At 47.0% G+C, this 14,150-nt stretch overlaps 1 protein-coding gene across 8 annotated transcripts in view; it reads right to left on the reverse strand.

The window, feature by feature from the left end:
- Window positions 1-2,824: 2,824 nt before the first annotated feature.
- The window catches only part of LOC120603706 (uncharacterized), a 61,074-nt gene continuing 49,748 nt past the window's right edge, over window positions 2,825-14,150 (reverse strand). For 6 of the 8 annotated variants that reach the window (XR_005653094.1, XR_005653099.1, XR_005653100.1 and 3 more), the window contains one exon: window positions 2,825-5,641. Coding sequence is in view for 1 of the 8 variants with exons in the window: in XM_039864414.1 (XP_039720348.1) it covers window positions 5,421-5,641 (221 nt within the window). In the remaining 7 variants the exon portion in view is untranslated. Of the gene's footprint in view, window positions 5,642-11,132; window positions 11,259-11,934; window positions 12,066-14,150 lie in introns of all 8 variants that reach the window. The other 2 variants (XR_005653095.1, XR_005653096.1) reach the window with 2 other exon arrangements.

Genomic DNA, 14,150 nt, shown 5'->3' on the forward strand with positions numbered 1-14,150 from the left:
GGACCGAGCCCCCCCGCCGTGCCCCGCTGCTTATTTCCTGGAATTCCCTCCCTGCATCGGGGACAAACACCAGTCCCTTCGGGGCTGCGGCCCCGCCAAAAACTCTGGCCCCGGGACTCCGGGTTACAGCCACTTGCGGGCTCAGGCTCCAGCCGCCCGGCCGGGCTCTGCCTGGCCCGAGTGTGCCAGGCCCGAGCTGGAAGCCAGGAGCACGTGAGCAACACAAACCTTGTGGGGCTTGCACTCTACTGCGCGAGACTCAGGCTCATCACACAATCACACAACATAAGCGTGTAATTAGGGAGCTTTAATGGAGACCAGCTGTGGCCTGCAGGTCCGGGAGGGCTTCTCTGCGGACCTGAAGAAGTTGACGGGGTGTAGGGGTTGGGGGCTGGTGGAAGAGGACAGTCCAGGTGGAGAGGCCATCCTGTGTGAGAGACCTCGGGGAGCTGGGGAATGAGAGGAAGCGGGGGCGGGACACAGCCCATCCCCTCCCAGGCATTTCCCCCTGAGAAACCTGCCAGCATGCAGCAGAGAAGGTGTAGGCAATGTTCACACCTGCACTGTTCGTAATAGTAAAAACATGGGAAACACCGCAGAAGCTCATCTGCAGACGAGTGGGCAAATAAACTGTGAAATATTCACACCGTGGAATATTATACAGCAGTGAAATTGAATGAACTTCAGATGCCGACACAGCAACGCAGATCTATCTCAGAAATAACGCTGAGTGAAAAAAATAAGTCGCAGAAAACTGTATTCACTGTGGTGCAACTTTTAGAATGTATAATAAAAGCAAACCCCCCAATATGCATATTTAGACACATGCATTGGAAGAAAAAAATTTTTTAAGGAAAAGATAAACACAAATTTGAAAAGAATGGTTATCTCAGGTGAATAGATCAGGAGAGGGGAGGAGCCTGCAGGTACATTCAGGTTATTGGTAATGTTCCAGTGCTTGGGTAGGATGGTGGTTTATTTCATTATACTGTGAATGAATGAACGAATAAATGAATGAATGAAAAAGAGGGTGGGAGAATGGAGGGCAAAGGGCTAGAAAGCCAGATGAGAACTAGATCACACAGGGCCTGCGGGACATGGTGAGGTCTTTCCCCTGAGAGTGCTGGAAAATCAGCAGAGGCTTTTAAGTGGACACAAGAGAGGATCAAACTTTATTTGGAAAAAATATCCTCCAGCTACTCAAAGTGTGGTCTAGGGATCATCATCACCTTCCATGTCACCTGGGAGCTGATTAGAACTGCAGACTCTCAGACCTACTCAACTGGAATCTGTGTTTTAAAGAGATACCCACATGGCTCGTGCGCATGTTGCAGGTTAAGGCTGGGCTTGCTGCTGGGAGGGGAGGGCATTGCAGAGGGACCAGCGCAAGTCTGGGAGACCAGGAAGGAGGCAATAGCAGAACTCCAGGTAGAGATGCTGGTGACGGCAGGGGAGATGGAGAAATTATATTCAAGCTACATTTAAGGGGTAAGATCAGCTTGGGTTGGGTTGTATGTGGGAGTGAGGCAGAGTGCTGGTCAAAAATGATTCTTCCGATACATTGTGGAAACCAGAGGAGTTTTCGTAAGACCCTTTCCTGGCTCTCTGTGTTACTCAGGATAAATCACCATGGCTGCATTTATTAAGACATACTTGGAGCAGGTACTCTGAGAAGCTCGCTATAAGCACCATCTCATTTAATCTTTACAACAGTTCCATGAAGTAGGAACTGATCTCATTTTACAGATGAAAACACCGAGCCTCAGCAAGAAACAGCCTGACTGGCACACGTGTTGTAAGTAGGAGACCTGGGATTTGAATTTGAAGGTGATGCCAGAGCTTTCGCTCTCCACATTTTTCCTATTGCCACAGCCCCTGCCATGACATTCAAGTCCCTCTCCAATGTCAGTCCCATCCCTTCCTAGCACATTCCTCGACCTGGATGACTTGTTGGTCGATTAAAGGTGACACAAGTCCTTTGCTCTTTCTCCCATTGTGAGATGAAGTCTAATTTTCCTCCTTTTGTACCTGGGCTGGACCGAGTGACATGTTTGCCTGATAGAACAAGTGACGTTCGTGGACTTTGAGTCTAGGTCATAAGAAGCCTTGCAGCTTCCACTGAGGCCTCTCGAACGTTCTCTCTGGGAACCCCAAATCGCAATGTAGGAAGTCCAACTACCCTAGGACCGTCGCACGAAACAATCCACATGTAGTCACTGCAGTTGACAATTCATCTGATCATACCTTCCGCCACCACCATCAAGGGACCAAACACTAGTGAAGCCATGTTGGACCCTCCAGACTGGAACAGTTGCCAACTGAATATGCGACTTCAGTCATGCCATGTGGAACAAAAGAACTAACCCAGCTGACCCAGCCCACACTCCAGACCTGCAGAAGTGTGACATATAATAAAATGTTATTTGAAGCCACTAAGTCTTGGGGTAGGTTGTTACGCAGCAGTAGATAATAGGGGTGCTGGCTCCTACCCACCTCAGCCCCTCTAGGATCTGATGCTCCTGACTCCATCCTGACACCTGGAGAAGCCTTTTCCCAGATCCCAGATCCTGGACTATCAAAATTCTGCTTTCCAAGCAGGTCAAACACAAAAGAAAATAATCTGTCTGTATAATGCAAATCCTTTGTTTACTTGTGCTCCGCTCAGGTGCCCTTTACCCTTCTGCACGCTGCTCTGTGCCAGACAGGCAGCCTAACCACTGTGGAAATACCTGTCAGCTCCCTTGACCTCTGGCTTCTGGTTGGGTTTGGCGGATGGGGCGGGGGGAGGGGGGGCGGCATCAGCTGGAGGACAGAAGGTGGGAGGAGGGGGAGATCAGGATGTTTATTCCCTTTCTGCCCCTTGCACAGTCACTGGGTTAACTATCTCTCAGCCGAGGCCCTGGCTCCTGGCAGGTGGTCCTCTCCATCCCTTTCTTGAAAGGCAATGATTCCTTTGTTACTAGCCTCAGGCTACTGCAACACTCTTTACTGGTTCCCCAGAAGCAGAGTTTGCGACAAAGATTAATGTGCAGGTAGTTGATTTGGGGAGAGAAGGGGAGTGTAGAAGTAAGACAGGAAGTGAGAGAAGCCAATATGAGCAGGTTACCAGACCCAGCACCTGGAGCTCAAGCCTTTGAGGGGGAGACGATGTAGAATACATCTGAGTTAACCCAACTGAGGAGCGAGGAAGGTTTATCCGCCATCACCCTCTCACATTGTTTGGGAGCTGCTTCCCGGATGTGAACTTACTTCTTGGTACTCTTAGCTTCCTCAGCACACTGGATTAGCTTGCTCCCATGGCTAGAAAACACCCACAGGAGAGAGAGGGGGAAGTAGAGGGGGAGGGAGAGAAGGAGAAAGGGATAGGGGAGAGAGAGAGAGAGAGGTGGACAGACAGACTCAGCTGTCATGCAGAGGTGATGCTGAGTGTGGGTGGGCACTGACAGCTATACCCACCCACACTTTTGTGAATAATTTTTTATTTTCGGCTTTATCGAGGTACAACTGATAAATAAGATGGTAAGATACTTAAAGTGTTCAGTGTGATGATTTTATATATGTATATATGCACTGTGAAAGGATTCCCCCCATCGAGTTAATTAACACGCCCATCACATATTTACCATTTTTTTTGGTGGAGTGAGAACATTTAAGTTCTACTCTCCTAGCAAATTTCAGTTATACAATAGTGTTATCAACCATAGTCATCAGGTTATACATGAGATCCTCAGACCTTATTCATCTTAAAACTAAAAGTAAATAATTCCTCTCCTCAATTAACTCCGTTTGAGTTTGTCACCTGGTTCCTGCCAGGATCCTGGGTGGAACAGGCTGGTCTTGAACTTCTCCATGTCAATACACAGTAGGCCAATGTCTACAGAGTTGGAAGAAGGATGGAGAAGGCTGCCTTTCCAAAAACGTATTATCTACATAGCATGTCACTCCTATGTGAAGACAAGACAGCTATAGTCTCAAACATGCAGGAATTCTAACTCTTATATATCCTTCCTGAAAAATCTAGTTCAAGATCTAATTCCAGCCAACAAAAAGAAGCAAATGCAAACAGAATTAATGAATAAGAATGCCCTAATCTGAAACAATTCGTACCGTCAGGAGTATTATCTCCAGTTAAGACTGCAGTTGTGACAATAGCATTGGTAACTTAGTGCTACACCACCGAAAAAAAATTGTTAAAGTCGTGAAGGAGGAACGTTATGTAATGAACAGAATCAGACTTTCAAGGCAGATGTATCAGTCAGGGTAATCCTAGCTACTGTAACTCATAGAATGTTACAATACCTGGCAAATATGCCAGAAATAAGAGTTCTTGCTCATATAACAATTCTGGGTGGGTGGCCACTCTCTGCTCAGTCCTTCTGGGTCTGAGTCTACATGTGGGTCTCAAGGTTGCCCTGGGGGTCATCTTTATTCCAGCCATTCAGAAGAGAGAAAGGGTATCAAGGAATGTTTGGGGTTCTGAGGGGCCGGGCTCACATTCAGGCATCACGGCTGGGTCATGTGGCCACACAGAACTGCAGGGGAGACTGGGAAAGACGCCCAATAGCATGGCTGAAAGGAGTGTGAGGATGTGGGTGAGCTTCTAGCATCTCTGCTGGAGTGGGAACGCATCTTCCTCGAGGAAGCCCTTACTCCCCTTCCCAGAAAATTTGTCATCATCGTCTGTGTATTGGAGAGTCATGTGGCCTTGTCTAACCTTTCCAGCCAGGTGGATGGTCTTCACAGGTAGGACAGGTTCAACTATTTCCAGACCTCCAGCCCTGACTGAGGGCCTGGTGGACAGTAGGAGCTTGCTATGTGTTGAAGGAATGATGGCATATAAATGGGCAATTCAGTTCATTGTCCTCAAGCTTGAGATGTATAGGAAGCCCTCACCTGAGTATGATCTGTATCTGGTCCTGTGCAGGGCTCAGGCTGCCTTGGGTTAAAGGAAGGCAAGTTGATGCTTAGGGGAAAGGGTAGACCAATTAATCTCTTCCCAGCCCACATACTCATACAAAATACATGTCGCGATAGCTATTATTTATCGAGCTGGTCACCATGAGAAGGAATTCACATATGTGATTTCATTTAAGTCCTCCCGGCAGCCCTGGTCAGTAAGCACTATGATCATCTCCATTCATTGGTGGAGAAACCAACACTCAAAGTGGTCACACTAGTGAGAGATGAAGCTTGAATTTGGGTGTGAATACGCCTGGACCTCAGAGTTTGTGCTCAGTATCCAGGAGAAATCAGGGTAGGTTGGTCAGCAGCCAGGTCTGAGGGCAGAGCCACGGGAGGGTGGGTCACTTCATTCATTCGGCACACAGTTCACTGGGCTGGCCCCGCCCCGGGCACTGAGGATACAGAGAAAAAACCCGCTCTCTGATTGGTTTGCTTACAGTACTGCAGGAGAGCCGGCGTCATCGATTTGATACAGTATGACAAGGGTCATTAAATATTTCTTCCTCCTTGGCGCTACGGTCTTCCTCTGTGAACTTCGGGCAAGTGATCGGAAAGCCAAGGGTCGCACAGGCAAGTGCTGACAGAGCAGGCATGGAATGCAGACAGTCCAGAGTCTTGGTTCCACTTCTCACGCTTCTGTGACTTGGGGCAAGTTCCCTCTGCGCCTCAAATTCCTCATCTGTCGAGTGGGGATAACACATATAATCCTGAGCTCAGAGGATAACATACAGATATACCTAACTCACAGGACGACTCACATACACACCTAGCTCATTGGACCGCGCAGACATACGGAGCTCAGAGGAGAGCAACGGAAGTGGGGTCTGTGCCCTAGGGGAGCAGACGCCCTGGTTAAATGCTGCCACGCTAAGATACGATTTCAGTGACGCCAGATCCCGCAGTTATTCAAGAACGGCCAGAAACCGCGATTTTAATGTTTAAAACATGTCCAAATATCTCCTAATTTTAAAACTTTGCATGAGCTAAAGAATACGTTTGTGGGTCGGATTTTGCCCCTGTGGACTCAATAAGTAAGGTCTCTGCTGATTCTGATCTTCTAGGATCTATGACTAGGAAAGAGGACAAAGGGGTCCCCAACTCATATTTATCAGTCAGAATTAGGATCAGTTGCACACAACATACAATCCTAAAATAACAGTAACAAAAAGAAGTTTATTTCTCAGTCATGTAAAGAAGTCCAAAGGTGGGCAATGCGTGGCTGGTACAGCAACTCTGGGACGCTGGCACCTTCCATCTCTCTACTCTGCCATCCCCAGTATATCCTCATTGTCCAGTATAGCTGCTGGCACACTGGCCATCACATCAGCCGTCCAGAGAGTAGAGTGGAAGAAGAGCTTTCTTCTTTAAAGATACTTCCTGATATTCTCACGACAAATTTCACTTACATAGTCATATGGCCACTCCTAATTGCAAAGGAGACTGGGAAATGTCTTGAGGCTGGAAAGCAAGGTAGCTAGCTAAAAAGGGGGTTCTGTTAATAACGAAGAAGCGGATAGTAAATATTGGAAGGGAACGAGCCATACCTGCCGCCTCACACACCCTGGCTTTGTGAGGAGAGTGTGCGGGTCTGTGGAGGGGTGTTATCAGACAGCCGGACTCTGCTGTCCATGTGTTTGAGCCTCTTCCTGACCAAGAAGAGAACAAGACAGAAAGAGTCCATCTTTCTGGGACCCTCAACACACAGGGCTCTGTTTCTCCCTCTGTGAATCTGGGCATGTTTCCTTCCTGACTCCACAGCCCCAGCCCTGCTTCTCAAGGGCAGGGGCCTCGCCTCAATCTTCTTTGCACCCCGACAGGTCTGGGCAGACTTGTGGCGGGTGGATGTGAGTCCCTGGTGTGGCTCATTCCGGAGAAGTCAGATGTGGGCTTGACTGAGTCATTCATTTCTAAGTTGTGATATCAGAGTAACTCTCCCTGCAAGACAGGAATATACCCGCCGTGTTTACAATGGAGTCCAAAGTCAATGCTCAAGGGGGAAGCCTGAAAGGGTCACACTTGTCCTTGCAAACCCCTTAGGCAGGTGTCAGGTTGGACACAGACACACTGCTGCTGGGTGAACCTGACACAGCCAGCACTTCCTCCAGGGTTCCTCCCTGTGTCTTGGTTAAGTGTTCCTGGTTTGTGTTGAGAAGCCATGTTGTGTTGGACAATATGTATTTTCAGACCTTACAATCCCCCTCAGTGGGTTGTGATGCTCACGATGCTTGTAGCGGGGAGAGGCACATGGTCCCCAAGATGTAGAGTGACCAACCAGCCTCGGTGCAATGGGACTGAGAAATTTCCAGGGATGCAGGACTTTCTGTCCAAAAACCAGGCAAGTCCCAGGGCAAACTGGGATGGTTGGTCACCCTATGAGACCGCCTGTCACAGCAGGCTCACTCCTCAAACACCCTCCTGGGACTGTCCTTGTTGCACATGCAGCTTTAAAATGGTAATTCCGTGCTGTTTAGGGCCCCGCTTACCCTCCCCACCTCACCTAGCAAGGCCAGTGGCGGAGTGGTTCAGAGGTGGGATCTGGAACCAGAAAGTCTGGGTCCAAACCCCAGCTCCATCACTCACCAGCTGAGAAGCAAGTCACTTCACCTCTCTCTGCCTCAGTTTCCTCATCTATAAAATGGAAATAAGAACAACTTTACCCCATAGGGTTATTGCAGGGATTGAGTTAACAGATGTAAAGCATTTAGAATGTACGCAGGCTGCAGTCCCTTGTCTAAAACCCAAATGTCTCAGGGCCTTCATGAGTTTGGGGATTTTGAGAGCTTGGGGGTTTAAAAGGCACATGTCACACGTCACATAACACAGCAGTGGGGTCTGGGTCAGCCTCCCATGACTAAACACAGTAGTATTTCTGCAGAGAATAGGGTATGAATAGTCACACATCTGTTCATGTTCAAGTTAGGTTTTGGCCACCAAATGGATTTCGGTGGTAAACAATTATTTTGTTCAGAACGTTCTGGCCCTCAGAAGTGCAGGCCAGGGTTGTAGACCCATGTGACGGTTTGCCGTTATTATCATTCATGCACATCTGGTGAAACTGCCACGCCATCACTTCTTGAGGACAACTCAGAACTATTGTGACCGAGGCTCCCGTGGGTTCATGGGATTTTCTAGCGGCGCCAACAGCTCTGAACAACTGTGGAAGGCTAGGGGACACACCCTTTTCTTCTTCCTCTACCCAGGCTCTCAATTTAGTGATTTCTCCCCGTTCCTTTCAATGTGGTGATGGTGGTGAGTGGGGAGGTTGCAAATTCAAGTCTCCCAGAGCCTTTCCTATGTCCGAGCTGGGGGAGCCAGCAGGGCCCCCGTGGGGAGATGGACATAAGCCGTGGAGAAATGATGAGTAAGCCAAGTTTCTGGCAAAGCTGCTGTGGGTTCCAGGAAGTGATCTGGTCTAGGCGGCAGAGAGAATGGCCAAAGAGGGGTTCGTGGCCCCTCAGGAGCCCCCTGGGCGCCCACAGACACTGTCGCACTTACAGAAAAGTGTGCAAATGGGAATCTGGATGCTTCCTTAGTTGGGGTACATTTGTTCTGAGCACTCCAAGAAATGCGTGGTGGACAGGCGCTCAAAGTATTAAGGAGTTATAGTGTCTATGAGAGGGGAGGAGAAGCCCCCCACCCCCACAGCCACAGAGAGAAGGCTCACCTGGAACCCACCTCCACACCTTGCAGAGCAGCCTCCCCGCCCTGCCACGAGGATGTTCCTGGTGCAGTGACCTCGCCATGGGATTATTTTACAAGTTCATTTCTTTCAGGATTTGAATTTCTGGGAGGGAAAATTGGTTCCTGCTTTTTGTCAGTGGAGCTCTGCAGTCAAGGACATGGGCCCCTTCCCACAGGGAGAGGGAAAAGGAAGATTGTGGCCAGGCTTTTCCTCCAGACAAGCAGGACTCTCCCTTGGGGAGGGAGCTTTATGTTGCCTGTCAGGCTTTCTGAGCCTTATGCAAATCGTGGAATCAGAGAAGTCATGGCTTCTCCCCTCCACCATCGGGGTGTCCCCTTCTACTTTTGGCTACTTCGTTCCCCACCCACCCCAAATGGACCCCAGACTTTAACACCTTCCCCTTTTTCTCACTTCCTAATCCATCCTCCTCTCCGCTCACAAGAAAGTTCCTAAGAAAGAATCCTGGAGTAGGGTTCAGGAGACTCCAGTCCACGTTTCAGCTCTGTACCCCTCCCCACTGTGACCTTGAGCTGGTCCCTTGTCCTCTCTGTGCCACAACGACTCCATATATTTGAGGGAGAGATTGAATTTGATTAGGAGCTGAAAAATCAAATAACTCTAGGAATCAGGCAGATTAAAGTCAGAGATCAGGTGAACTAGAAAATGCCAGCCATTATGGTCACATGGTCCCAGCTAGCTGCAAGGGAGGCTGGGAAATATAGTCTAGCTGTGCTCTGGGAAGGAAAGGATAGGGGTTTGGTGAAAGGTAGACTTTTGGTGACAGTCTCTGCCACAAGCTGGAAGCCTGGATTTTATGTGAAACCTTCTAATTTTTAAATAATGGCAAGTAATTAAAAATTTTAAAAAGACATTGTACGGATTAAAAACAAAACCTTCTTACGAGGTTTTATACGAGCCCACATGCTATCGGTCTGTGGCCTCTAGGTTAGATGGTCTCATCGTGCCCAAATGAGCTATGATTCTACAGGTGAAGCAGCTGCTCTCGTCTGTTCAGGAAAACACGCAGTCATTCCACAAACATCTCTCGAACCCCTACTCCATGCCAGGCCCTGGGACAGGCAGCGAGGACATGGGAAAAACGAAAGCAAAAAACCCTCGTTCCTTTCCTTGAACAGTTCACAGTTGTTTTTATCCCTGGGTAGAAAATAGTGTTCGATTTTAAAACTAAATTTGAGAGTTATTTGCTATCATGTTACATTTTGACAGAAGAGAAGTCCTTAATGAAAAGAATGACTTCCTGGGGGTAAATTCTAGGCATAAAGACTTATCAGAGGAGCCGTGGACAGCGTCAGAAGCCCTGGCTGGAATGTCCTTTTCGGCTTTACCATTCAGTGTGTGTGCGGGCTCAGGCCAGTGGTTCGTCCTGGCCAAGCCTCATCCTCCACCTCTGTAAAAAAGGGATAACGGTTCGTATTTCACAGGGCTGCGGGAAACGGAAGCATGTAAAAAGCCAGCCACAGTGCCTGGCACCCAGTAGATAGATGCACAGCATTTGTTCCTTTTGTTGTTGTGGGTGTGGCGCTGGCCCTCGTCCGGCCCATGATGGAGGTGCGCCCTTCACCCCTTAAAGCAAGAGGCTGGAAGGAGGAATGCGTGCTCATTCCAGAGTTACATTACCATAACGAGCTCATTGGTCATTGTGGTTGACACCGGCAAAGACGCAGAAGCCTTAGGGGAACCTCAGTGGACTGGGGTGGGGTCAGGGGCTGAGCCGGGCTCAGACTGTAGAGAAGAAAAGGCTTCAGATCACAAAACTATACTGCCCTTGACACTGTCTCCGGAGCCAGAGCACTTCCTCCAACTCGAGGCAATCTGAAGTCCTCTAACTCGTACAGAGAGGTGCAGCCACAGACCCATTTTACAGAGGATGCCGTCCAGGTGCTGGGAGATAATGCCGACCGGTCCAGAGCTACGCAGCTGATAAGGAATGGCCTGAAGATTCAAACTCCAGTCCACATTCTTTTCTATGCTTCCCAACAGTGCCTGGAAGTTCCCAATCAGCCATTCGGGATGGAGGAAGGGAAGCGGGCCAGCTGGGGCTCTGAAGGGATTTGGCAAGAAATGAATTTCTCTGAGGCCAGCAGCCCATCTGTGCAGCTGGAGTTACCTCCTCCAACCCTTCCTCCCTCCCTTGCATCTTCTCTTCCTCCCTCCCTTCCTTCCTTCCTGGTTGATTCCCAGCTCTGGCACTTCCTGTCTAGATGACGTTGGCAGGCCACTTCAGCCTTCCAAGCCAGCGATTCTACTATGTACCAGGCATCCCTCGAAGTACACTAAAGGTACAAATAGGGTGAGCCAGACAGGCAGACATGGCCTCCAGCCTCATGGGGCAGCTACCGACTCCGGTGGCCTCCTGGGAGATGTGATGCTTGAATGGAGGTGGATACGATGAGGAGCTGTTCCCCACATTCATTAAGGGCGGGCATGGTAGGGATTTCGTTCTGGGGAGAAGCAGAAATGGATTTACCAAGCTCCGAAAGCTTATGCCACAGAGTCCCTCGCAGGCCACAGAGTCCCTCGATGGCCAGGGTCTTTCCAGTAACCTGGGAGGGGTCCCAGCAATGTCTACTCAGGATCACATACTGCCACGGAGCTTGCCAAAGTAAATAATTTTAACTGAAATTGATTAAGAATGTTGTTTCTTTCCTTTCCAACTTCCTCTTTGGTCACACATTGCCTCATATGGGGTGTTGCTGGTGTGGCTATGGCATTTGGGGGGATCTAGCTAAGGGGAAGTTGTCACGGAATACCAACACCAGTGAAAATAACAAAACTCTACATCATTGCAAAGAAGGTATTGGCAACGAACTGCTTAACTGGTGGCATCGATTCAAAAACTTTTAAGATTAGCAATCAAGGATTACTAATGAGAAATCCTGAAATCTTATAGCTCCTATAGCTCCTATATGAAAGAAACTTGATAGAGGTTTTTCTAAATTTGACAACAATCCTTAAGTTTTATGACACTGCTGATAATGAGTTGTGAGACTGAAATAAACTTTCCTAAAATATCAACAATAAAAAGCTTTTGGTCAATTGTGCTAGAGAAAAGACTAAATTATCTTATTCTCTCTAAAGAGAATGATGTGACAAAACCAATGTCATATAAAGAGGTTATCCTAAAAGTATACAGCAAAAATGTAGAAATGAAAGTGTTATGAGGTATATTAGGTGGTAAATGTAAATATTATATTATCTTTTTTGGACATTGTATAGCTTTTAAAATTTTACTTTGGTTTGTTTCTCATTCTAAATATTCACATTCTTACCTGATTTTGTATTCTTTTTTTGTAAAGAAGGTTCTCCAGCTTTATGTTTCTGGTCCACAAAACCAGGATGAGCCTCTATGGAGAGGATATGGCATGTACAACAGCCCAGTGGTCATGGGGTGGGAGCCTGGCTGCGTTCAAGAAAGAGAAGCAGAGACAGGACAGGTAGGGGCCGGGATGGGAGCAGGTATTCCCCACAATCCTACCTTGACCTGTAACTGGCTGTGCAGCCAAACAGGGCAGGGAATCTTGGGACTCTAAGCCAGAGAGACCAAGGCCAAATAAAGGACCTCATAAGTCATTTCCTCAACCTCTCACCAGTGCAGGAACCCTCTCCCTGATAACTGAGCCTTGGCTGTGTTTATCTCCTGGAACGCGGTGCTCACTCTTCCCCCAAATCCTATGTTATTGTAAGTTAAAACTCTGATTGGGGAAAGTTCTTCTGTCAAGCTGACCGCTAAGTGTCCGTGGGTCCTGATCCTTGAGTTCTGATATTCCCTAGGGGCCACAGAAATAATTGGCTGCTTCTTCACATCTCATTATAGCTCTACAGAAACTTGAGGGCAGTACTCAAGTTCTGCCCTTGCCCAGGATAACCTAGCTTCCTACAAAGATTCCTCTCATGACTTGACTTTCAAAGTCTTCCTTATCTATTACCTTAAAAATTTCTCAACCCCCCTACATATATGGTGATGATGATGATGATGATGATAGCTAACACACGTTGAGCACTTACTAGGCACTAGGCTCTGTGCTTGTAATCTTCATGTCAATCCTAGGAAATAGGTACAATTATGAAGCCCATTTTACAGATGAGGAAACTGAGGTTCAAAGAGATTGAATAACTTGCCTAGGTTATACAACATGTGGGTGGTATAATCAGACTCTGACTTTAGAGCTCATGCTTTAAATCACTACATCAAATGGCTGAAACTAGGGGATTCTGATCTGTGTATATAAGACAATATTGATTTTCATCTATAATCAATGTAGGTCACGTCATCAGGAAGTTATGGTAGCTATGATTTTATATGTGCCTAATAACGAAGCTTCAAAATACACAAAGCAAAATTTGACAGAATTAAAAGGAGAAATAGAATCCATAATAGTTGAAGAATTTAAAAATATATTTACAATTTTTTTTTAAATTGAAGTAAAATACTCAACGTAAAATTTATCTTATTAATCATTTTTAGGCATACTGTTTAGTAGTGGCAAGTATAGTCACATTGTTGTCCAACCAATCTTCAAAACTTTTTTGTCCTGTAAAACAGAAACTCTACCCATTAAACAACTCCTCACTGTCTCTCTCCTCAGCCCTTGGCCCTACCATTTTACTTTCTACCTCTATAAATTTGACTACTCTTGGTACCTTGTATAAGTAGAATCATACAGTGCTTGCCTTTTTCTGACTGGCTTATTTCACTTAGCACGATGTCATCTCAAGTTTCATCTATGTTGTAGTGTGTGTCAGAATTTCCTTTCTTTTTAAGGCTAAATAATATTCCATTGCATCGTTTATCCACTCATCTGTTGGTGGACATATGGACATGTATGAACAAATATCAGGAGTTGGAGATTACTCCAACTGCTTTCTCCATTACTGATAGGCCAATTAGTAAAAAAAAAAAACCAAGACAGTTAAAATATGATCTAAATAATACCAGCAATTGCCTTGAGCTAATTGACTTTTATTATAGTTCATTTTACCCAACAACTTCTTTGCAAGTGCGTGCGGCTCCTTCACTAGGGCAGACTTATCTTGTGCCTTAAAACCAGTCTCACTGTATTTCGAAATGCAGAAATCTTACAGAGTATGTTATCTGATTGCAATGGGATTGGAATTAGATATCCATAAAAATGTATCCTGAAAAAACCCACATGTTTTGAAATTAGGCTAATAGCTCCTACTACAGATATGCTAATTAACTAGAGGGATTCTGCTTGAGGATTGAGTATTTTGCTAAAACAGCCCCTTCCTTGTCAGAAGGTGCCTCTCCTGAAGAAGTAGGAAAATGCGTACAAAATAATGACTTCGTCAAAGACTCCGAGGACCCTCAAGACCAGACTTAGGTCAGCGGGATCGACGGAACAAAGAGAGTTAGAGATTCGCACTCCTCCTTGGGTCCCTGTCCATGCCCAGCTGTCTACCGTCCTCACCAACTTCTTGCCCTGTCCCTTCATCCCTTCCCTTGACGTAAAAGAAGCCAGAATTT

The sequence above is a fragment of the Pteropus medius genome, unplaced genomic scaffold, assembly GCF_902729225.1.
Source record: "Pteropus medius unplaced genomic scaffold, Ma_sr-lr_union100, whole genome shotgun sequence".
Lineage (NCBI taxonomy): Eukaryota > Metazoa > Chordata > Mammalia > Chiroptera > Pteropodidae > Pteropus > Pteropus medius.